This window comes from Gekko japonicus, unplaced genomic scaffold (assembly GCF_001447785.1).
Source record: "Gekko japonicus isolate JY-2015 unplaced genomic scaffold, Gekko_japonicus_V1.1 scaffold38, whole genome shotgun sequence".
NCBI classification, from domain to species: domain Eukaryota; kingdom Metazoa; phylum Chordata; class Lepidosauria; order Squamata; family Gekkonidae; genus Gekko; species Gekko japonicus.
This window is the reverse complement of record NW_015170276.1, coordinates 748,325-773,277: the sequence shown is the minus strand read 5'-3', so window position 1 is coordinate 773,277 and position 24,953 is coordinate 748,325. Positions and strand designations below refer to the sequence as shown.

General features: G+C 42.9%; 1 protein-coding gene across 2 annotated transcripts in view; it reads left to right on the top strand.

The window, feature by feature from the left end:
* The window catches only part of ACSL3 (acyl-CoA synthetase long-chain family member 3), a 98,708-nt gene that overhangs the window by 57,772 nt on the left and 15,983 nt on the right, over window positions 1-24,953 (top strand). For both annotated transcript variants that reach the window (XM_015417640.1, XM_015417639.1), the window contains 9 exons: window positions 1,992-2,101; window positions 5,821-5,959; window positions 6,705-6,861; window positions 7,901-8,024; window positions 11,118-11,189; window positions 12,137-12,276; window positions 12,834-13,006; window positions 14,015-14,089; window positions 23,095-23,286. In XM_015417640.1, coding sequence (XP_015273126.1) covers window positions 1,992-2,101; window positions 5,821-5,959; window positions 6,705-6,861; window positions 7,901-8,024; window positions 11,118-11,189; window positions 12,137-12,276; window positions 12,834-13,006; window positions 14,015-14,089; window positions 23,095-23,286 — 1,182 coding nt within the window. The remainder of the gene's footprint in view (window positions 1-1,991; window positions 2,102-5,820; window positions 5,960-6,704; window positions 6,862-7,900; window positions 8,025-11,117; window positions 11,190-12,136; window positions 12,277-12,833; window positions 13,007-14,014; window positions 14,090-23,094; window positions 23,287-24,953) is intronic.

Genomic DNA, 24,953 nt, shown 5'->3' with positions numbered 1-24,953 from the left:
ATCTTTGGCCCCAGCTCCTGGCAACCTAGCAGTTTGAAAGCAAGAAATTGCAAGTAGATAAATAGGTACTGCTTTGGTGGGAAGATAACAGTGTTCCATGCGCCTCGGCGTTTAGTCATGTGACCATGGAAACGTCTTCGGACAGCGCTGGCTCTTTGGCTTGGAAACGGAGATGAGCACCGCCCCCTACAGTCAGATGACTAGCTTTCGAGCAAGGGAAACCTTTACCTAGTTGGACCCTAATTCCACCCCCCTCATTAGCTAAAATTTATTATTCTCAATGTATCCAGTTCTCAACATGGCCAAATCTAATTCCACCTCCTCATTAGCTACAGTTTATTATTCTCAGTGTATCCAGTTCTCAACGTGGCCAAATCTATGAATGCTTGAATCTGGAGCCGCCATGAACATATATTTCTGAGAAAAGCCCTAGTTTTGCAGAAAAATCTAAATTAAAAAAATTCACTAGGCAGTTAACCACCTCAAATAATAGAAGCAGTCCGTGGCTATTACTAGGCAACCACAACAGTATTGCCAGTTGCAATCTTGGTTTCTGTCAGTAAAAGGCAGAGTGAGAGGGCAGGGCCCTTTCTGAGGCTGTTTTGCTCTTTAAGGGGAGGACTCATTGGAACCTGGTAGCAACAAAAAGATGATACCATGTGAATTTCAGACTAGGATCAGAGAGAACCAAGTTCGAATCCCCACTCTGCCATGGAAGCTCATTGGATGACTTGGGCCAGTCATATACACTTAGCCTAAGCTACCTCACCGGGTTGTTGTGGGGATAAAATAGCGTAGAATGTTGTGGTTTATTTTGACTCCCCATTGTGGAGAAATGAAGCAAATAATAAATACAGCTGAAGAGGGGGGCAGATAAAAGGTAGATTGGTTGGTGAGGTGAGAAGTAGAGAAGAAAGCAGGGAAACATGAGGTTATGGGGGTTCCCAGTAGGAAGTCCCCCTGCAAATCCTTGTGGGTTCCCTATCATGCATCTAGGCTCCTTGGACAGCAATCTGCTGGTGATCCCTGGCCTCAAAGACATCCGGCTGTCATTGACCAGGGCCAGGGCCTTCTCAGTCCTGGCCCTAACCTGGTGGAACTCTCTGCCAAACACCATCAGGGCCCTGCTGTGGGACCTTATGCAGTTCTTTAGGACCTGTAAAACAGAGATGTTCCGCCAAGCTTTTGGTTGAGGACAACTATGGTTTCCATCCTGGCTGGCACCCTGCACTTACTCCTCCTACTCTCCTCTCCATCAGACTGCTTTACTCCCCTCCCCATACCCATGAGGTGGTTGCAGTCTGGAACTTGGAAGAAATTGTAATTCTCACCACTCGATATTTTTAGATTACTGTATCAGTATTATTTATGATCTATTTTATGGTTTTAATGTTTTTATTATATGTTGTATATCGTCCAGAGCCCTGCTGTAGCAGGGATTGGGCGATTCATAAGTTGAACAATAAAGAAAATAAATAATATAGTTTTCCTGGGTAGAGGCTGCCAGGGGAAGGAAAGAAGGGAAAGCTGGATATGGGGACAAATAAAGGTGAATTGGCTAGTAGGTGGAAGGGGAATGAGTTTCTCTCCTACAAGTCCTCATAGGTCCCCTGCTTCTCCCCCCCCCCCATAGTATGGAATGGCAGATATGTAACGTGTAGGGTGGAGGTCTATTCATACTATTTATCTGTGTAGTCCTTTAGCATTTCTAATGTGAATGATTCAAAATTCTGAGTAGTTCTCTCTGTGTTTTTGGATATGAAAGTAAAAGATTCTGCTATAGGACTTTAGAAGCCGAGTCACACTTATTTTGAGGAAATGCAGCCAAATATGCACAGAATAACCAAAATACTTTCTGCATTTTCTGCTTCTCAGAAAGTTCCAAATACTGTATTTGAAGCAACCGTACTGAGGTGGTATTTTCAGCATGCAGTGTATGTGTTGAGGTCACTGACATCTCTAATAGGAAATTCATTATTCGTTTTTTTCAGTTGTGACACTGTATGCTACTCTGGGTGGCCCTGCAATAGTACATGGATTGAATGAAACGGAAGTGACAACCATTATTACTAGCAGGGAACTGATGCAAACAAAATTAAAGGTAAGGAATAATCTTGCATGGATGAATTAGGTGCCCGTATACATAGGTTTTGTTTTTAATATTATGAAGGGAAATACTATGTGAATACTGTAGATTATTCCCTCCCCATCTACAGATTTGCTTATACTATAATGTAAGACCAGAGAAATATAAATTCTACTTATAGCTTGTTAGTCTGTTGAATGTGTTAGTGGATAGTTGTCTGACCACAGGCTAGATTTAGTCCTTTCTCCTCATTTCATAGGCACTAAATGTAACTTTAGTTTGTATGATTCTGCAGATATCTATTTGTATGCTTCTGCAGATATGCTGCTTATTTAGATCCCATCTGGGTTTCACCCGGGTCATGTGACGGAGACGGCACTGGTCACCCTCACGGACAACTCAGGAGGCATCTGGATCGAGGCAGATCGGCAGTGCTGTTGTTGTTGGACCTGTCGGCAGCATTCGACACGGTTGACCATCAGCTACTGACCCACCGCCTCGCTGACACTGGAATTCAGGGGCAGGCCTTGCAGTGGCTTGTCTCCTTTCTCCAAGGTCGGGGACCACAGGTGGCACTGGGGGAACAGCTATCCTGGAGGCACCCACTGGACTGTGGTGTGCCTCAAGGGACAGTGCTGTCCCCGATGCTTTTTAATATCTACATGTGCCCCCTTGCCCAGATTGCCCGGAGGCATGGGCTGGGATGTCACCAGTATGCGGATGACACCCAGCTCTATCTGTTATTGGGCAGCCAGTCTGACTCCAAACTGGAAGATCTGGACCGGGCGCTACAAGTTGTGGCTGGTTGGCTTAGACTGAGCCGACTGAAATTGAATCTGACGAAGACGGAGGTCCTGTGCCTGAGCCGGGGTGGCCCGAGGGTAGGGATCTCACTCCCGACCTTAGATGGGGCACCATTGGTGCCAGCACCAGAGGTGAGGAGTCTGGGAGTGCTCCTGGATGCCTCCTTAACTATGGAGGACCAGGTGGCAGCCACTGCCAAATTGGCCTTTTACCATCTTCGGCTGATTAGGCAGTTGGTTCCCTTCCTCGAATGTACTGGCTTGGCAACAGTGATCCATGCGATTGTCAATTTGAGACTGGGCTACTGTAATGCTCTCTACATGTGGCTGCCCTTGTCTCAAATCCAAAAGCTGCAGCTGGTGCAAAATGCCGCGGCCAGGCTCCTGATGGGGCTCTCTATACGGGAGCATGTACAGCCTGTGCTAAAGGCATTGCACTGGCTGCCAGTAGCATACCATATTTGTTTCAAGGTGCTGGTTTTTACCTTTAAAGCCCTTTATGGTCAGGGACCTACATACCTGAGGGACAGCCTTTCCCCACATGTTCCCCAGAGAGCACTGCGATCAGGGACTCAGAATCGACTGGCCCTCCCGGGTCTTAAGGAGGCTAGGCTGTCGACAATCAGGATCAGGGCTTTCTCGGTGGCAGCTCCATTCTGGTGGAAGGAGCTTCCAGAAGAGATCAGGGCCCTGCAGGACCTCTCACAGTTCCGCAGGGCCTGTAAAACGGAGCTCTTCCACCAGGCTTTCGGGAGCCGCCACCACCATCAATAATTAACAACTAACAGTGGAATGAGAGGGGCCCTGGATCCCTGGAATTTCCATCAACAGCCTAAAGGACATCGACCATCTCAAGCCGATTGTGAATTGAGAGCATCGAATAATGGCTGCCACCATCAAATCAATAATGACTACTAGCACTTTATTACGTTAGATGGCTTTAGAATTGTTTGTATTGTAATTTACGTTTTAATGTAACTTATCTGTTTTATGTAAACTGCCCTGAGCCGGCTCTGGCTGGAAGGGTGGGGTAGAAATTCGACAAATATTAGATATTTGTATAACATGAATACTTCTAAAAAGAGTTAAGTATAAGGCCAGTAATTTTTAAAAGGAAGTATGAAATTATGTAGTTTCATACAGAAATTATCCCCAGTCTCCGTTTCCCCCCATAAGAGAGCCATTAAATTGCTGGCTGGATGGTTGCAACAGAGCCAACTGAAACGGAATCCATCAAAGACGGATGTCCTGCACCTGGGCTGTGGGGACTAGAATTGGGTATCAGGCTTCCAAACTTTGACAGGGCCCCATTGGTGCCAACACCAAAGGTAAAGAGCCTAGGGCTGTTCCTGGATGCCTCACTGACTGTGGAGGCCCAGGCCATCACCACTGCCAGGTCTACCTTTTTGCATCTGAGGCAGATCAGGCAGTTGACCCCATACCGCACCCCCCACGACCTGGTTGCGATGACTCATGCAACAGTTACTTCCAGACTGGATTAATGTAATTCTCCTACATGGGGCTGCCCTTGACTCTGCTCTGAGAGTTGCAGCTAGTGCAGAATGCAGCAGTGCGAGTGTTGATGTTGCTGCCCATGCGGGCACACATCCACCCAGTGCTGCGTGACCTGCACTAGCTGCCTATCGAATACTGGATCTGTTTCAAGGTGTTGGTGCTTACCTTTAAAGCCCTATCCCGCCAGGGGCCTGCATATCTTCGAGACTGCCTTTCCCCATATGAGCTCCGTAGAACATTATGTTTTACAAACCAGCATCTCCTGGTAGTTCCTGGCCCTAGGGATGTCCAACTTGCCTCAACGAGGGCCAGGGCCTTCTTGGCCCTGACCCCTACCTGTTGGAATGAGCCACCTAATGAGATCAGGGCTCTGCGGCACCTGTTACAGTTCCACAGAGCCTGTAAGATGGAACTCTTCCACCAGGCCTTTAGTTAAGGCAGTGGGCATTCATTTTGATCTGGCCCCGCCTCCAGTGACTACAGATCCTAGAAGCCTACTGGAGCCACAACATCATTGGAATTAATATTGTCTGTTGAGGCTCATTGTTTGTCTTAATGTTTTAGTGATTTAATGAGTTAAATGGATTTTTGACTATGTTTTATTTGTTTTAATTGTAAATCTGCATTATTTGCAGATCTTTCAAGCAAGAGAAACCTTTACCTTTATGTTTTGGAACCTGCCCTGAGCCTACCATGAGGAAAGGGTGGGCTATAAGTTTAATGAAATAAATAAATAAATAAATAAAAATATGAACATCATAAGTAAAAACCTTGATGCAGTGCACACTCGTGGTATATTAAAAATTAAAAATCTTAATAAAGATTTGACTGTCATTTACTGAAGGATTTTATAGTGGTAGGAAGAACTCTGGTATCTAATGGCAGATGAGATTTGATATTATAGAATATATGAGTAGAAAAGAGCAAGACTCCAGTAGCACCTTAAAGACTAACAAAATTTGTGGCAGGGTATGAGCTTTTGTGAGTCACTGTTCACTTCTTCAGAGACCACAGCATCTGTAGAAGTGAGCGGTGACTCATGAAAGCTCATACCGTGCCACAAATTTAGTTAAGTCTTTAGGGTGCTATTGGAGTCTTGCTCTTTTCCAGTGCTACAGACAGAGTAACACAGCTGCCCATCTTGATCTGTAGAATGTATGAATATTCTTTCTGATAAGAGGGGTTTTGCAGCCATAGTATTTTGAACCACTTGATTTCTGTGAGTTGAGGTGAATGAGTAGGTTGGTTGAGTAAACTCCAGGGAGCAATAGACTTGTCAGATCCGTACTGTGAGAAGGTTGCATATTCTAAGTGTTGTGTTTGATCAGTGTTTGAAAAGTTAAAAAAGCAAGGCAAACTTTCTTAGCCTTGGGCTGTGAACAATTTAAAAACGTGTGTATGTATCCTTCTCCACAGAGTATTGCATCTCAGCTTCCACTACTGCGCCATATTATTACTGTGGATGGCAAACCAACAACATGGTCAGAATTCCCCAAAGGTGTAATTGTTCACACTATGGCATCTGTTCAAGCTATGGGAGCAAAAGCAGAAAATAGTATGTACAGTTCTCTACTTGCTTGATCATCTTTTTGTCCTTCCTATAATATTAGTAGGAGGGGTTTTTTTTGGGGGGGAAGAAAATAGAAAGTGGAAAAGATCAAAGGCATGGTAATTCTGGGAAGCTACTGTATCTCCTGCTTAGAGGGTAGGTGCTGAGTATCTGCTGTTCTGGTATATGTGTGTGGTTCCTTATTACTCCTGATGGTTGTTGTATCTGAAGCTTCAGTGTGCACATAGACTCTCTTACCAAACCAAATGGAAGCTCCCACTTGCATATGTTCCTCCAGTGTGAAACTTTGTGGCTAAAATATGGGAGAGAGAGACAAAGGCAGGAAAATTTTATGGATGTGTTGACTAATTACCCCCCCCCCCCAAGCAGGATTTCCAGAATACATTCTGGCTTGTATACACAATTTGCCTCATCTGCCATGGACGAGATGAGCAAAAATGTCCAAACTAACTGAAAAGATCAGATGCAACACAGAAAGAACTTTCTAACTTGGTCTAAAGCTGGAATAAATTGCAGGATGTTGTGGAGTCTTTATTGATAGGTATCACTTAGGCGGTTGGTTGGTTTAGGTTAGGTGAATTCCGTTCTTGGGGGACCTCTTGAGGTTATTTAAATAATAGGACAATCACTCTTGTAATTTCTTTATTCATCACGATAGTCACTTAAACATGCTTGCAATTTCACTGTATGTGCAGCTGCTTTTACATTTTTCCTGATTTTTTTGTTTAAGTGTCACTCAACAAACAGAAGATGAAACCAGTACCATCAGACACTGCAGTCATTATGTACACAAGTGGTTCTACAGGAATTCCCAAAGGAGTTATGATTTCACATTGTAACCTTATTTCTGGTATAAGTGGAATGGCTGAAAGGATTCCTCATTTGGGGTAAGTATGAAATCTTGCCATGAATGCATGGCCACTGTTTGTTTGTTTTTTTACATTCTTAGAATGATTGAAACAATTCCTATATTAATGGGATCACATGCTCAATTGAATCAAGTTTTTATTCTAGAACTGGAATAAATTAACAAAACACTTATATTAATGCAGACCTAAAATGTTTTTATGTCGTTAGAATTCTGATTTACTGATCTTCTGGTTATTCTATAAAGATCAGCACTCTTAATTGTTTGCAAGACAGATAAATGACCAATTACTTTTCAGGTGGATTTTCAGAAATGATTTGAACTCTAATGTAAAAGTATTTTGTCTAGAGGAACTTGAAAATCTGTTTGAAAACCTCAGCCACATGGGATTGAAGGTCTTTCTCAGGCTTTTAATTTGCCTTAACCAGCACTCTCTGAGGTGACACAAGCTTGGTTCATATTTCAAATGAAACTGCATTTTCTAAGGGAAAAAATGTCGCAGTAGTTTGAAACTTGGTTAAAGGAAAAGTGTGTGTCACCTTAACATTAGTGCAATCAAGCTACTGTACATGACTGCAGGGGGTTTGTTCTGAGGAAGAGAGGTCCTGTTGAAGAGTGTATCCAATCAGATGGTTAACAGGAGCCACTTGGTTTGCAGTTAACAGGAGCCAGCATTATTCATCATCACCAGCCCCCTGCTGCTACATATAAGACTCTATGTCTGTATTGCAAAGGTGCCATAGCATGGTATGATTTGGATCATGATGCCAAAGTTGTAGCAGCAGGGTGGCAACCCTTGGTTAGTGAGGGTATAGTACTTAGAGTTCCAGACTTGTACTATGGAAACCTGGGTTCACATGTGCACTCAGCCACAAAGTTCACTGGGCTGTTCACTCTCTTTGAGCCTTACCAACTACACAAGTTTGTTATGAGGATGAAATGGATGAAGAAAGGCCTGTGTATGCCCTTTAAACTCCTTGGAGGGATAGTGGGATTTTTTTAAAAAAATGGAGGGGGGAATGCAGTAATTAACACAGCACATATAATATTTTTTTCAGAGAGAAAGATATTTACATTGGATACCTGCCTCTTGCTCACGTTCTGGAGTTAAGTGCTGAGCTTGTTTGCTTGGCCCATGGATGCTGTATTGGCTACTCATCACCTCAGACTCTAAGTGATCAGGTAGGTTGGTTGCATACATTAGAGCATACCAGTAAAGGGTTCATATTAAATTTTGCCCAACATATAAATATATACTCCCAGCTCTGTGAAGCCATTGACAACATTGCTCCCCAATGTCCTCTTTGCTCCCGATCTAAGCTAGCTCCATGGTATACCATGGAACTACAGAAGATGAAATGGGAGCTAAGACGACTAGAGCGAGTCTGGAGGTGATCTTGCAACGAAGTGACAAGAACATCTTATGAAATCCAATAAGATGGCAGTGAAGACTGTAAAGAAGAAATTCTATGCGGCCACCATCGCGTTTGCTAGCTCCCGCTCAGCACAATTGTTTAGGGTGATTTTGTCACTAACCTTTCTGTAGGAGAGAGCTCAAACTGTTAGTAGATTGGATATACACTTTGAGGCCTTTGCGAGCTTTTTTGCAGATAAAATCTTGTCATTATTTATTATTTATTTATTTATTTATTTTTCATATTTATATCCCGTCCTCCCCAGGTGGGCTCAGGGTGGCTAACAAGGGCAGGACACAGCCATGCCAGAATAAAAACATATAAAAACATAATAAACATTCAACATTAAAACCACTGTGCTCATTCTGCCAGGATCTTCCTGCCAATATTGATACAGTATGCAAACTGAAGACTCCTTGGCCATTTTCAGGTCTAATATTGGACAGTTTCAATCAGCTCTCTCAGACTGATGTTGACAGAATTCTGGAGGTGGTAAAGCCCACCACCTGCCCCTTGGACCCGTGCCCATCATGGCTGGTGAAATCCAGTAGTGATTGGGTTCGAGCCCCCAGTAGACATTATAAATTTGTCCCTGAGTTCAGGGGTCTACTGGGGAAAACTAAAGGAGGCAGTGGTAAGACAGCTCTCGAAAAAGCCATCTCTGGATCCCTCTGATCCATCCAACTACTGCCCAGTGTCAAATGTATCGTTCCTGGGTGTAAGGTAGTTGAGAGAATGGCAGTAGAGCAACTCCAGACTTTCATGGATGACTCATTGGCCCTAGACCCATTCCAGTCCGGCTTCCGCCCCAGCCATGGGACAGAGACGGCACTGGTCACTCTCACATACGGATTTCTGTAGACAGCTGAATCGAGGTGGGCCAGCACTGCTGTTGTTGCTAGATCTGACAGCAGCATTTGTCACTGTCGACTATGATCTGATGACACACTGCCTCACTGATGCAGGGATTCGTGGGACAGCCTTGAAGTGGCTGATCTCATTTCTCCAAAGTTAGGGACAAAGGGTGGCATATGGGGAGATGACCTCATCGAGGCACCCATTGGTATGTGGTGCTCCTCGGGGGGCTATCCTCTCTCCGGTGGTATTCAACATCTATATGCACCCCCTTGCCCAGCTGGTACGGAGTTTGGGGCTGGGCTGTCTCCAATATGCTGATGACACCCAGCTATATCTGTTGATGAGCAGCTGGCCAGAGACTACTCCAGCTACACCCTGGCTGAGGGATTGGAGGCAGTGGTTGGATGGTTGAAGCAGAGCTGACTGAAACTAAATCCATCGAAGACAGAGGTTCTGTGGCTGAGTCGAGGTGATGCCAACTTCCCCCTTTTGACAGAGTGCCTCTAACACCAGCATAAACCGCCAAGCGCTTAGGGGTGATCCTAGACGCCTCCCTGTCAATGGAGGCATGGGTCGCCAACATAACTAGACTGGCGTTTCTCCATGTATAGTATATATACATACAAATACAGTTTTTAAGTTTGACTCATACTTGTCTAAGTACAAAACATTCTACAATGAAAAACAACAACAATCTCTGTCAGAACAGTGCAAACAATAGAACAAGGGAGAGAGAGAAAAATGTCCAGTGAAACTTTCCAGATCTGTGTAAATAGATCACGAGGTCCTGGATGTGCTGCATCCTAAAAGACATGTCTCTTCACAAGTTAAAAAACCCTGTAAAGCTTCTCCATTATCAGTTCATTCTAATGGGAAGCCACTAGTACTGTTTCAACAGAGATTGTTGTTTTTCATTGTAGAATGTTTTGTACTTAGATAATTAAATGTATACAAGTATGAGTTGAACTTAACAACTGTATTTGTATGTATATATACTGGTGAGTGTTGTTGGTTTCTCCATGTATACTAGGCTAGACAATTGGCTCCCTACCTGATCCGCCAAGACCTAGCCATAGTGATCCACGCAGTGGTCACTTCCAGACTATACTGTAACTTGCTGTACACAGGGCTACCCTTGACGGTGACCCAGAAACTTCAACTTTCAGTGGCGCAGGTCCTTACAGGGACACCGATGGAAGCGCGTATTCAGCATGTGCACCGTCAGCTGCACTGGCTTTCAGTTGAATTCTGGATCAAGTTCAAGGTTATGTCATTGACCTTCAAAGCCCGAAACGGTCTGAGACCAATGTATCTGAGGGACTGCCTCTCCTGGTATGTCCCCCAAAGGGCGCTCTGCTCAGCCGGTAACAACTTGCTGGTGATCCCCAGCCCAAAGGCCATCCGGCTATCCGTGACCAGGGCCAGGGCCTTTTTGGCCCTGGCCCCAATCTGGTGGAAAACTCTATCTGATGAGACCCAGCCCTGCAAGACTTGAAACAATTTCACAGGGCCTGCAAGAGGGAGCTGTTCCACCCAACACATGGTCAAGGATGAACGATGCTTTTCCACCTAGACTGCCCTGAACTGCCCTCTACTGTGCCATCTCCTGAACTGCCCTCTACTGTGCCATCTGGTGAGGAATGAACACTGTGACTGTTGTAACTGTTGTAATTGCTGATTTTAATCTAAATTATATTTAATTGTTCTGTTGATTTTAAATGTTGTGACCTGCCTTGAGCCCTACTATATAGGAAAGGGCGGGCTATAAATCTAATTCAATAAATAAGTAAATATGAAATCAAGTATTTGGATTTAAAACTGTATTTGTTTTTATTTATAGTGGTACTAGTGTTTTGATATTTATGACAAATTATTACCTTAGATATTTTCTTTCTGGTTAAATATGCTGAAACATGAGGTTATGAACATGATTCTTCTGTATCCAGCAAACTGTGAGATTGGTGATGTGGGCTGAATTAAAAGTTACATTACTTTCTTTTAGTCCTCTAAAATAAAGAAAGGAAGTAAAGGTGATGTTTCTACACTGAAGCCAACTCTAATGGCTGCTGTGCCGGTAAGCTCCATTTTTAAATATACATCTTTAAAATATAACAAAAAGAACAATCTTTTGAGAGCAGTTCCCATGTATTGCTTACTTCCTCTGTGGGCTGATGTATATCGACATGTCAGAGGTCAGTCCCCCCCCCCCCCGGAAAATTATTCTAAATTCTTTCAAGAACTTTCTTGATAAATCATTGTGTGGGTGGATGATTTCCCTGAGTTTTAATAATAAAAATATTGATTGTGTTATAATATATTGTCTAAAATATAGCACCTAAATATACTATGCATTTTCTACAGGGATATTGTCAGAGAAATAATTCTGTGGACAAATAGTAAATCAGAAGCAAGCCTCAGTAGTTGAACTAACCTGAACAAACAAATGCATCTTTAGGAAATAATATCGAAAAACAGAGGCATGGTTACATTCTGGTAGTCATTCTAATCCTTAAAGCCAGAGGGTATATTTTTAAAAGACTGCATTTGTGGAAACAGTAGCACATGATGGGAGCAATCCTAAGCAAGGCGACTTAGAAGTAAGCCCCATTGTGTTCAGTGGGGCTTTCTCCCAGGAAAGTGTTCTTTTGGATTGCTGCCCGTGTCAGCTTTCCATCCCAATTTACTTTTCTGCCTTTCGGGATGGCATTTGCTAAAGAGGCAGAGAGGCGAGAGTGGCTTTGTGAAGTTAGATCATTTCAGTGTTTCTCCCCAGCCTTTCAGTGTCTGGCACAAATTTGAATTTAGGGTTTAAGAGGAATAGTGTTTTAGTTTTAAGGAGGTTTTGTTTCTTATAATTAAGTACTTTTTAAAAAGTTATCAGTGCTCTAATTGACCTTGATCCTTTTGGAAACATGAAATCTGATACAACAGTAGTGTGATCTCATAGTCTTACCTAGTAAACCAATTTTATTGTATAGTTATCTTGCTTGGTTGATGGGGGTAATCCATTTCTTTAACCAGGAAATCATGGATCGAATCTACAAAAATGTGATGAATAGAGTTAATGAAATGTCCAGTTTCCAGCGTAATCTGTTTATATTGGCTTACAATTACAAGATGGAACAAATTTCAAAAGGTTGCACGACTCCACTCTGTGACAGGTAAGTAAGTTTTCTTAAGAGGCAAGGGATTTGGAAAGGAGATTGGCTGACTGGGAAGTGGCTAACATGGTGGCAGGTATTGGTGCCAAGGTCAGATTGGGAGGGTTATGATACCCTAGCCTTGATGAATCTTAGCTGGTATGGGTCTAGTCATTGTCTGGATGGAGGCTTCCTGGGAATCCTGTGTACTTCCCAATAGTGGAAGGAAAATATAAATATACTAAATAAATAAATGTTTGGAAAGAAGCTTGTGCTAGCCAGCAGTGGCATAGCAAGTGAGAGCAAGGCAGCCTGTGATTGGTATGGAGGACTATGCCTTCACCCCAAATTTGCTAGATGAAAAGTCTCCATTAAAAGTTACTAATTAGCTGGAATGCAGAGCAAGAGTAACACTCTTGTCTTTCTGAACAACTCTTTATCCCCCCCCCCCATTAGTGCTAAGAAACAGTTTGATTAAAAAAATTGGAAGAGGTTTTGTAATTGGATGGTGCAAGCTATGCAAGGTCTTTGTTTTCCCTTGTTAAGTAAAAACATACTGTGCCTTTTTATCTTGTTAGCCTTATTTTCCGGAAAGTCCGAATGCTGCTTGGTGGGAAAATTCGGGTCTTGTTGTGTGGAGGAGCTCCGCTTTCTGCAACAACACAACGATTTATGAACATCTGCTTTTGCTGCCCTGTGGGACAGGGCTATGGCCTAACAGAATCCTCTGGGGCTGGAACAATAACAGAAAGTTAGTAGAAAGTGTTGAATGGAATGCCAATTAGTGTGCAGTGGGTTGGGGCCTTTGGGATTCATAGTAACTAATATAGTTCCGTATATCCGAAAATGAGGGGTGGTTGAGGGTGGTTGTATTTTTAAATACTGAGACGGAACAGTAAGATTGGTACTACTTGTTCTAAAGAAAGTATTTTGGATTACTGTTCAGTCTGAAACTGTTACTTTTCTGATTCTCTGCAAGGGAACCTCTTGGAGGTAACATAAATTACCTTGTACCTTTTCTGCAGATTACTATGAATTGACCTTTTATGTGGTGGTAATGGCAAGTGATTGCATGAGTCCAATTTTTGAACAAGGTCAAGTGTGAAATAGGGGAAGGAAATACTCAGAAATCATAGCTTCTCTTTTTTATTCATATATGTGTTAAATAATTTCAATTGCAGATGGCAATTTGAATAAAAAATGTGTTTTTAAATCACCCACAAAGCATTCTGGTCAGAATCCTAAGAACTTCACTTTATCTCAAGCTTAGTTTTCCCTCAAACAAGCAGGCCCAGATACTGAATGTCAAACTGCTTTCGAAACTACTATGAATTTTAGTATTCATGGTAGTTTCGAAAGCAGTTTGACATTCAGTTTGTGGCATTTTTTATAGTTGATTTTTGCATTGGTATCCTACATTGCTCACCCCTTTCTGCTATAGCTTACAAAATTAAATAAATTAATATTTTTAAAAATTAAGACTGCATTTAAAATGCCAGACTAGTTCAATTCCTTAAGCTACTGTAGAGCAGTATTGGCTCTTAAGATTTTTAAATGGCAGACAAAGCACTTCATCACCCAAGATTTGCTAGTCTGTTGAATCTAGTCAGGCATCAGCTCACCTCCCTGGAGAAAAAGTTTCAGAGAGCAAGTTTCTCCACAAACTGAGCTCCATTACCCACAGACTCTGCACCTCCACATGTAAGAAAACTACAACAAGCCCCTGATCTTTCTTAACTTCATTGTCTTTCAATTTCAGTTTGGGACTATACAACAGGCAGAGTGGGCGCTCCCTTGGTGTGCTGTGAAATCAAACTAATGAACTGGGAAGAAGGTAGGGAGGTTTTCGTTGTCCATAATAACCTTAATAAATGTGAGAAGACCATTCTCTTCCATTCAGTACAAACTTTAAAAGGGGTGTGTTTGTGTGTGTTTTTAAATAATGAGTTTAACTCTCATCCCAAGACCCTTTTTTCTGCATCATGAGAGGGTTGCCTGTGTTATTTATTATTATTTAATTTATTCACATTCTGCCTTTCTCCCCAGTGGGCACCCAAAGCGGCTTACATCATTCTCCTGTCCTCCATTTTATCCTCACAACAACCCCATGAGGTAAATTAGGCTAAGTGTGTGTGACTGGCCCAAGGTCTCACAGTGAGGTTCTGTGGCACAAGCTGAGATTCAAACCTGGGTCTTCCAGATACTAATCTGACTCTCTTAAGCACAACTGCTGCCTGTGTTCAGATGTACTTTTTAGAAAGCGCTTTTCCTGCTATTACTTCAAATACCAATTCTGAATTTTAAAATCCATTTGCTATGGAAGGAAAATTTGAGGTGGGTAACAGGGAAAAGAGAGATCTGCTGGCCTCCAACTCTGAATGGTGGCTCTCTTTTCTTTGCCAAGCCACAGTGAGGGAATAATATATTCAAAGAACTTATCTCTCAATTATGAAATAGCTTCCTGTGGCTCCTGAAGAGTGTGAAGCAGTTCAGAAGACTTGAAATGTGCAATAGAAATGCTAAATCTTGTTACAGAAATTTTCATAGAAATCATACTGGAGGTTTTTTCCCTCAAGTGAAATTACTAGGGATATATTGGATCCCCTTCTACTGTATTATAACCAGTGTTCCCTCTAAGCTGAGCTACCGTGAGCTTGCTCACCGTTTTTTAGCCTCCAGCTCACAGATTTTTGTCTTAGTTCAGGAAGGAGGGCTCCAGAGCAAACTAATGTATGCAGTAGCCAAATCGCTCCCTCACGACTTTAATGCCAGTCGCTCACAAAGTAGGATTTTTGCTCACAGGACTTCACAGCTTGGAGGGAGCATTGATTGTAACACCTAAATTTTACAGAAGGTTTACTGAAGACAGTTGTCTGCACATACTTTATTTTATTCCTCTTCAATAAATTCATAAGTACTCATGGGTATCGTAAGAATATGTAGTTCTAGGTACTCTGCTGGCATTTTAAAGAGGGAGGTTATTTTACTGTGTTTCTAAGGAGTCTTGGGCCTGATTTGTATGTGAAGCAGAATGAAGTGGCAGAGTACTGAAGTGGTAGGATGGTCTGTATTGCTTCAGAGTGCTGATAAGGGATTGCACTTTTAAAGTTCACCAATGTTAATAATTTCCAATATGCAGAGAACTAGGAAAGCGTGTGAAGGGCCTGGTGGTGCAGGTAGGGTGAACTTTTTTTTGTTTGTAGGGAATTTTTACAATGGGGAGCATTGTGACCCCCACCCTACCTACAGTATGGAGAGGTATAGCCTATTTTGCCACTTCAGGATTTCACTTAATTCTTCTGTATGTGTAGACCAAGCTTCATAGCCTTATTCTAATGTATGTGAGGTAATTACAAGGACGGATACCTTAGAAATAAAGTGAAAAAGTGTGGACCCACAGGGCAAAGAGGAAGGCTTTGTTCCCTTAACCTTCCTCTGTCCAGCCTTCAGCCTCAGGTTGCTTTCTCAGCCATCTCTTTACTTGAACTAGGAAGCATGACAGGGATTTTGGGGACCGAAGGATATGCTTCTTACTCACTTTGACCTCAAACCAAGCCTTGGCATGTAAGCTGTCTGAAGCCAGTCCTTCTGGTCCCACAGCTCTTTGAAAGGAGCTGAGGACAGCCACGGTTGGTTACACTGGCTGGCACCCTTCCCCTCTCCTCCCTCTATATATTTTGTTTAAGTTCATATGCCCTCCCACCGTATAGCCAGGTAGTCCAGAAAGGGAACAGAAAACCGTAAATTGCCATCTGAGATTTTGGTGTAGTGGTTAAGTGCACGGAAGAACCGGGTTTGATTCCCCACTCCTCCACTTGCACCTGGCTGGATGACCTTGGGCAAGCCATAGTTCTGATAAGAGCTGTTCTTGAAAAAGAGCAGTTTCTGTCAAGAGCTCTCTCAGCCCCACCCACCTCACAGGGTGTCTGTCTGTTGTGGGAAGGGGAAGGGAAAGGAGTTTGTAAGCCACTCTGAGACACCTTTGGGTGGTGAAGGGTGGGGTATAAATCCCAATCTCTTCTTCTTCTTCTATTCTGGTTTTATTTCTTATTAACTGTATTGATTTTTAAATTTGTATTTTGTTTTACAACATTATGCCTCTCCTGTACATTGTCCGGAGCCTGGCATAGCTGGGATTGGATGATTAATAAATCGAATAAATAATAATAATAATATTAAAGGAGAAAAGATCACTCCTCTGCCAGAGGACCTAGGGGAAGGATCAGTAGCTAGGGTGGATGATACAAAGCACTGGTTGCTGAACCAAGCCCAAATTCTGTGATCTGTTCATTATCAACAGATACATTGAAACAGCAGCCCTTCAAACTCCAAGTTCAGCCAGCTCAAATAAACCATTAACACACCAATCTTATCAAGAGCTGAGTAGGCTGGAGAGCTGTTCTCTCATTAGGCTATATCAATCTGACCTGTGGAGACCTTTGTGCTCTCTGATGGGCATTCAGCTGTTGGATGTAGGCAGCCAGAAGATAAGGATTCTTGTGCTGTAGGAAGTGAGCTGCATGTGGGTAACTGAATAGGATGCTTTCACTCTTCTTAGCCCCTCTTAAAGCTCCTATTTGTTTAATTTATTTACTCTCCAAGTTGGAAGGGACTACTAGGGTCATCTAGTTCAACCCCCATGCCAATGCAGCAAGTACAGATATAATATCCAAATGGTACTTAAAAACTTCCAACAATGAAAACTCTACCACCTCACAAGGGAGACTGTTCCAGTGTCAACACACTTCACCATCAGGAACATTTCCCTCAAATTTAGATGAAACCTGCTTTGCTGTAGTTTATATGAGTCTGAGGCCTGTTATCCAACATGACTAAAAACCTATATCTCTCCCCCCCCCCTCCTTTGCATGGCATCCCTTTAGGTATTGGAAGGTGGCTATCATATCATCTCACAAGCATCTCTTCTCCAACATAGAGATTCCCAACTCCTTCAAGCTTTTCTCATAGAATATGGTCTCTAAGCTTTGTTGCCCTATGCTGGACTCCTTCCAGTTTACTGACATCCTTCCTAAACTGGTGTCCAAAACTGAACACAGTATGCCAGTTGAGGTCTAACCAAGGCAGTCTACAGGGGCACCAATACCTTACATGACCTTGACACTACTCTTCTGCTAATGCAGCCTAAAATTGTATTAGCCTTTTTTTATTGCTTCACATTGCTGGATTATATTAAGCTTCTGGTCCACTAAACTTCCAAGTCATTTTCATAGGTAGTACTACTCAGACAGGTTTCACCCATCCAGCATTTATATAAATGGTTTTTATTACCCAAGTGCAACACTTTACATTTGTACTTATTAATCTTCATTTTATTTGCTTGGGCTCAATCCTCCATACTGTCCAAGTCCAGCTGCATCTTATTTCTGTTCTTCAAGGTATTAACTACCCCACCGAGTTTAGTATAATCTGCAGACATGCTAAGAACATCCTGAACTTCCTCATCTAAATAATTTATAAAGCTGTTAAACAACACTGAATCCAAAACAGAACCCTGAGGGACAGCAGTTGTCACCTCCCTGCAGGTGTTATCCAAAGAGGCAGTCTCCTAATTAATTGGGGGAAATTAGTTTAAAAGAAGAAAAAGCAAGAGGAGGTAACTGGGATTCTCCACCAATGTTTATGGGGATTTTTCCTGAAGAAAACTCTTGAAATAAACTAGGCCAGCAGGAAAGGTTTTATTAAAGCAGGATAAAACACGTATATAAACACACTGAAAATACATACAAGGTTAGCTAAGAGGAAATCAGGGAGGAGAGGGGAGAAGGCAATTTTGAGCAAGGCTATACTTACCAGTCTAGACAAAAGAGGTCCGCGGAAGCAGCAGCAAAATGACCAGCATTTCATAGAGAAGAGGAGAAGGCCCAAACAGTTCGGGGGTGCATGTATGGGTCCCAGGACTCTCTCTCTCTCTCTCTCTCTCTCACACACACACACACACACACACACACACACACACTGCTATAGAGCAGGATGCCATGCTTTATAGGGCAAAATGCTTCCTGTGGCAAGCTGACATATTGGCCTCCAAACAATAACTTGATGGTTTGTTCAGAGGTGGACAGTTATTTGGGAAATGCTTGATGGGTTTTCCTGAGGTGAACTATAGATGTGAATGGCACTTGATGACCCTGTTAGTACCGGATGGGAAAAGCTACCAGGTTTTGTGAATCATGTTATGTGTTGCTTAATTAGGGTAAATGAGCGAGGGGGAGTAAGGCTGGACATTTGCAGATTAGTCCAAGGTGAGGCAATCTGTCTTGGGAGACCCCTTGTCCTAAATTATGCATCCCTCTAGGGTGGGGAGGAGGTCATTAGCTAGCCAGCCACTCTTGCTCACACACTTCTAAACTACATGTCCAGATTTGTCTCTGGCTGACATCCATTTTGTGTCATTTTGGGCCAGGCAGTGTATTGCATTTATGATATCTGGGATAATATTTTAGGAAGGGTGTTTATGGTTTTCTAGTTATAAACTGCTTCTCGGTGAGAGGAGGGGTCTGACTGCTACGACAGGTTGATGGGGAACCATGAACTATCGCCTTTTGGATACAATCTACCAACGAGGCCTTCATCCACCCAACATTAATTGTCTAGTCCATATCTCACCAATTTCTCAACAAGAACATCATGGGACACCATAACCAAGGGTTTACTGAAATGCAAATAGACCACATCCACAGCGTTCCCCTCATCCACCATACTAGTAACTCTTATTGGGAAAAAGATATCAGATTGGTCTGACACAACTTATTCCTAAGAAAGCTGTGCTGAGATTTAACAATCACACTATATCTCTTGAAATGTTCACAGATCCATTAATAATCTGTTCTAAAATCTTTCCTGGAATTGACAATTGGCTGATAATTTTCTGGATCATCTTTTTTCCCATTCTTAAAAATAAGTTCAATATTAGACTTTTTCTAATCCCCTGGAAGCTCATCCTCCAAGATTTTTCAAAAATTATATAGAGAGGTTCCAATTATTTTATTTATTTATTTATTTATTTATTTTTATCTTTGAATTTATATCCCGTCCTCCCCGAAGGCTCAGGGCGGCTCAGGGCTGCTCACAAGAGGCATAGATGCCAAGTTAAAACAGTACAACAGTATAACAATATAAAATACAATATGTACAATTCAATTAAAAATACAGTGCTCCAAAATTACTTGAATTCAAGATGGGATTCCAGAATTATTCATACCAACACAACAGAACAGCAATATACATCCCAGTAGCACTGCCAGGAACGTGTCACACCCCTGATAATGCTTGCTCAACCAATGGTCAAAGTGCGGAGATAAAGAAGAAGGCGGTGGTGGAATAGTAGTGGCGGCGGCTCCTACTCGAAAGCCTGGCAGAAGAGCTCCATTTTACAGGCCCTGCGGAACTGCACCAGGTCCTGCAGGGCCCAGATCTCCTCTGGGAGCTTGTTCCACCAGGTCGGAGCCGCCACCGAAAACACCCTGGCCCTAGTGGCAGCCAGTTTGATGTTCCTGGGGCCTGGAATATCTAGGAGATTTTGATTCCCCGACCGTAGTGCCCTTGGGGGAACATGCGGGGAGAGGCGATCCCTGAGGTAAGCTGGACCCTGGCCATATAGGGCTTTAAAGGTTAAAACCAGCACTTTGAAGTGAATCTGGGACGCCATTTGCAGCCAGTGCAGCGCTTCAGCACAGGCCGGATGTGATCCCTTCTAGTGAGACCCATCAGCAGCCTGGCTGCAGCATTCCGTACTAGCTGCAGCTTCCGAATTTGCGCCAAAGTCAGCCCCATGTAGAGAGCGTTACAGTAGTCTAGCCTCGAGGTGACCATCGCCTGGATCACTGTGGCCAGGTCATCACGGCTGAGGAAAGGAACCAACTGCTGCACCAGCCGAAGATGGTAAAAGGCCGACTTGGCAGTGGCTGCCACCTGGGCTTCCATCGTTGAGGAGTCCAGGAGCACACCCAAGCTCCTAACCTCCGACGCTGGCACCAAAGGCGCCCTGTCGAAGGTTGGGAGAGGGAACCCCAACCCCGAACCGATCTGACTCAGGCCAAGGACCTCCATCTTTGCCGGGTTTAGTTTCAGCCAACTCAGCCTGAGCCAACTAGCCATGTAACGCCCGATGAAGGTCATCCGAGGTGGAGTCCGACCGGCCGCCCAGCATCAGATAGAGCTGGGTGTCATCTGCATATTGATGACACCCAAGCCCACAACTCCGGGCAATCTGGGTAAGGTGGTGCATGTAGATGTTAAACAACATCAAGGACAGCACCGCCCCCGAGGCACCCCACATTCAAGAGGCCACCTCTGGGAGTGCTGATCCCCTATCGCCACCCATTGTCCCCGACCTTGGAGAAAAGAGGCAAACCATTGAAGGGCAAGCCCCTGAATCCCCACGTCAGCGATGTGGTGGGCTAGCAACTGGTGGTCGACCGTGTCAAACGCGGCCGACAGATCTAACAACAACAGTGCCGCCACACTGTCCTGAGCATAAAAGTGCAATAAAATTATTACATATTTGTCAGTATTTGATATTTGACTATACTGTAGCTGATGGCTGACATCCTCTGAACCAGGTAATAAAGCCCAGCAAGCAAATTTAGACCTCTGAGGTAAAATTGTAACTTCAGGTTTGGCATTTTTGTTGAATTTAGGGTTGTTGTTTTTTTTTAATTTGTTTTCAGCTTTTTCAGCACTGTTTATTTCACTCCAATTTCTTTTGGTATTAGGGCACAATTGTGATGATCTTTTCTGGCCTCTGATGAGCAGTTCTATCTGTGCTCAAATCACTACTCAGGAAATGTTTTCTCCAAAGTATATGTAGAGGCTTATGTCATGCATATACAACAGGAGGTAAACGTCCAGATAATTTAAAAGTTGGCAGCATAGATTAGTCCACAAACATTTGTGCTGGAATAAAAGGTTCTTAATGCCACAAAATTCCTTCTTAATTTTTCTGCAACAGCCAGATACCGCTTCTCCTCTGTGTAAGTAATACGTATGAGTTTCCCAGTTAATAAGAATGAATAATATATGTCTGGAGATCTTTAAGAAAGAAGATATATTATTTCATTTTTTCACTGGTGTGGGTTTTTTCATTACTTTGCAGTTTTAAATAAATTATTTTTTCTGTTATGTTGTGCATAGGAGCTTTGATTAAAAACTCTGTTCCAAGAAACTGAAAGATGATTAATTATATTTAGATACTCATATTTGTACTATTTTAAGCCATTTGGATTATTTCTCCACTCACTGTATAATTGCTTCCCTCTTAAATTATGATACACACTTTAGATTTTCTAGGTAAACAAATATTAATAAGGGAACATGCAAGAAGGCTTGCAGTGTTTGATGAATCTAGCATTGTGGAAGCAAATTATTAAAGTCCAAAGCTAAGTAGTGTTTACTGTTTTGTCTTAGTGATGGAAATTCTGTGAGTCATTGTTAATTAAATAATTGTAGAAAACTTGAGCAATGGCACTAAAAGCCTGAGAGCTGTACAATCCACTGAGTAATGCCAGCTTTAAATGGGGGAGAGCTGAGTTCAAATCTTGTTTAACTAGGATTCTCAGGTCCATAGCAAGCCCCAATCTCTTTGCTGGGAAAAATAATTTCCCTATTGGAAAATGCTACATTTTGTTGTTATGTTATTATATGTGTGAGATGGCCTCATGTGATAAAGTAGGCTACTGTCTACAAACGTTCCTTCCAAAGTGAACCACTTGCTCTCAAAGGCTGCAATCCTAAAAACTCTTTCCTAAGATAAAATGGGACTTAGATTTGAGTATTTATTTATTTATTGGATTTATATCCTACCCTCCCCACGAACGACTTGCTTAGGATGGCTCCTTAATGCATTTGTACTTTGTCTTTTAAGAACTTCTACAGAGTGATCAGAAGTATTAAATGAGAAGCTTCTGCTGTAACCCATCTAAGCCTTTGGTGTTAGGTGGAAAAATATGGATATTACTTCATTCCTAAAGGCATATGTATGCCAATTGGTGTATTTTAATTTTTCTCCAGGTTTACAGTTGGTGTGTTAGATGGGCTTAGAAGGGTATAACTTTGTTTAGGATTGTATTTTGACAGTGCAGTCCTAAGATGAATTATACCCTTTTAAATTCATTGAAGTCAGCGGGGTTAGAAGGGTGCAATTCTATTTGTGCAATGGCTCTGTCAGTCTGCTACCATACCTAACAGAATCAGCCATCTGTACCTGCTGCATATACAGTTCCCAATCAAATATTGGGAAGTATACACATAGTTTCAGCTGCTAGATACAAAGCCGTAGCACTAGGAACTCTTGTGTATCATCTTCTTATGTGTGTACAGAGTTCCTTCAGAGAATGTGTATAGGAACCCCTTGCACATCATTTTCTTATCTGTGTACAGAGTTCAATCATATGCAGAAGAATGCAGAAGAATGCTTCTGCACATGCTCAGTGCATTGGGCAATTGTGACCATAGCAAGTATATATATTTTTATTTACCTATCAGATTTATATCCTGCCTTCTTTCCTTTGTCTCACAGCAATTAACAGTGCAACTACAAGATACAAGGACACAAACCATAAAAGTCTATTAGCAGATAAAGAAAATGCATAAAAAACAGATTTAGAAACTTATAGCTAGACAGTTCACCCTCCTCCAAATGCCCTCTGAGATAGAACTGTCTTGTATGCCTTCCTAAATGTAGCCAATGAAGTTATCCTCTGTATATTCATTGTGGTTAGCCATTCCAGAGGAAAATTTGTATTGCATGCTGTATTTTGGAATGTCCTTTTTCTGTACTTGAACTTCTGTTAACATTTTCACTTTATGAAAATGTTGTAGGTGGATACTTTAACACTGATAAACCATATCCCAGAGGTGAGATTCTTATTGGAGGCCAAAATGTGACAATGGGCTACTACAAAAATGAAGAACGAACCAAAGCTGATTTTATGGTAGATGAGAATGGACAGAGGTGGCTCTACACTGGAGACATTGGGGAATTTCATGCAGATGGGTGTCTAAAAATTATTGGTGAGTTACTAATGTGTTTCTTTTATTAAACATATTTGTTGGGTTAATATCCTTTTTACTGCCATGGATGTGATGGTGTTATAGTTCTTCTATCATTTATTTGAAATAGTTTCATATTTCATACATAGTATAGTTTCTTCTGCTAAATTTTACTTTATCAGTACACTTCACTATTCATTTCTTTCAAAATTTGCTTTTAGAGAAGGTATGTTTTAATCTTCGACGTGGTCTCTGTGCTTCACACCCATGGGATCTAGTGCGCACGCGCTGGATCGATCGGCATTGTAGCAAGCTCTTTTAACGGATTTTTGCGCCCAGACCTCGGGCATGCGCAGGAACCCCACCGCGCATGCCCAGAGGGGAGGGCGCAGACATCCCGCCAGTTCCTTTCTTACCGCCGCATTGGAAAGACCTTTTTCTTCGTCGGTCTGATCGGTTTTCGTGTTTTGGCTTTTTGCCTCACGGCTCTTTGGATTTTTTCCTCAGTTTATTCCTTTACTTCGTTGTTCTTTCAAAAAACTTAAAAAAAATCTTTTTATTTTCTGCTGAGGGGGAGGTTGCTGCTTTACCTCAGTCGGGCCTTCGGGCTACCCCCCCCTTCTTTCTTCTTCGTTTTGGTTTTTATGGAGAAGAAGTGGGGCTTTTTTAATATGTGCAAGGCTTGCAGTAGTAAACTTGCTCCTCCTGACCGTCATACCCTTTGCATACTTCGTCTCGGAGAGTCTCATCGACCCAAATCCTGTCACCACTGTGCTCGCTTTTCAAACCAGACCCAAAAAAACCGAGCTGCGCGCCTTAAAGTGGCCCTGCTAGAATCGGGTCTACATCCTTTCTCAGCGATGGACGCCAAGAAACCATCGACATCAACGGCTCCAGCATCGAGGCCTGCCTCCGATATCGGCCAACCGACACCGAAGCCTCCAGCATTGAAGGCGCAATCCTCCGCTTCCACGCCGGTGAAAAAGAAGTCCAGGCCAAGTAAGGAGCAAAAGTTCGCAAAGAAGGGCTCTTCCAAACCCCTTAAGGCGGCAAAGAAGGGGGAAGTAGCGGTGGCTGCACTGGGTGATGCCCCTAAAGTGCCTTCCGCTCCAATGACTGTATCGATACAGGAGGCCCAAGTCCCTCCACCGATACCGACCATCCATGTCTTGGACTCCCCTGTCCACCAAATGGAGCGTCCTTACTCCGACATCGAAACGGTAGAGCTCCTAAGTCATCAAATGGATGCAGAGCCTTCTCCATCTCCTTCCCCATCGTCGATGGTATTGGAAGCTCACAACATCGATCCACGTTGGCACCGATATGCTTCATGCGACGCAGAGCGTCACCCTCCACGTCTGCACAGTCAATCTGTCGATATCGACAACCGAGATTACGCGGGCTCCTCTCAAAGACATGCTGCCGCTTTGTCTTCAAGATGTCCACAGTCCAGAAGTCGATCCCCGTGAGTCTTCTTACCCCCGCCACCACCTCTGTCTTGGGATTAATAACAGATGAAGTATCTGTGTGGGGCTTATCCACCATCCTTGCCATGGCTGACTCCGGCGAGCTATTCCGATATTCATCCCACTCTGCTCATAGATCAAGATCGCCCTGCAGGTCGAGGCCTTCAGCATCTCTCTCTCGTCCTCCTGCAGATGATCCTGCCCAGCATAACTTGGATCACA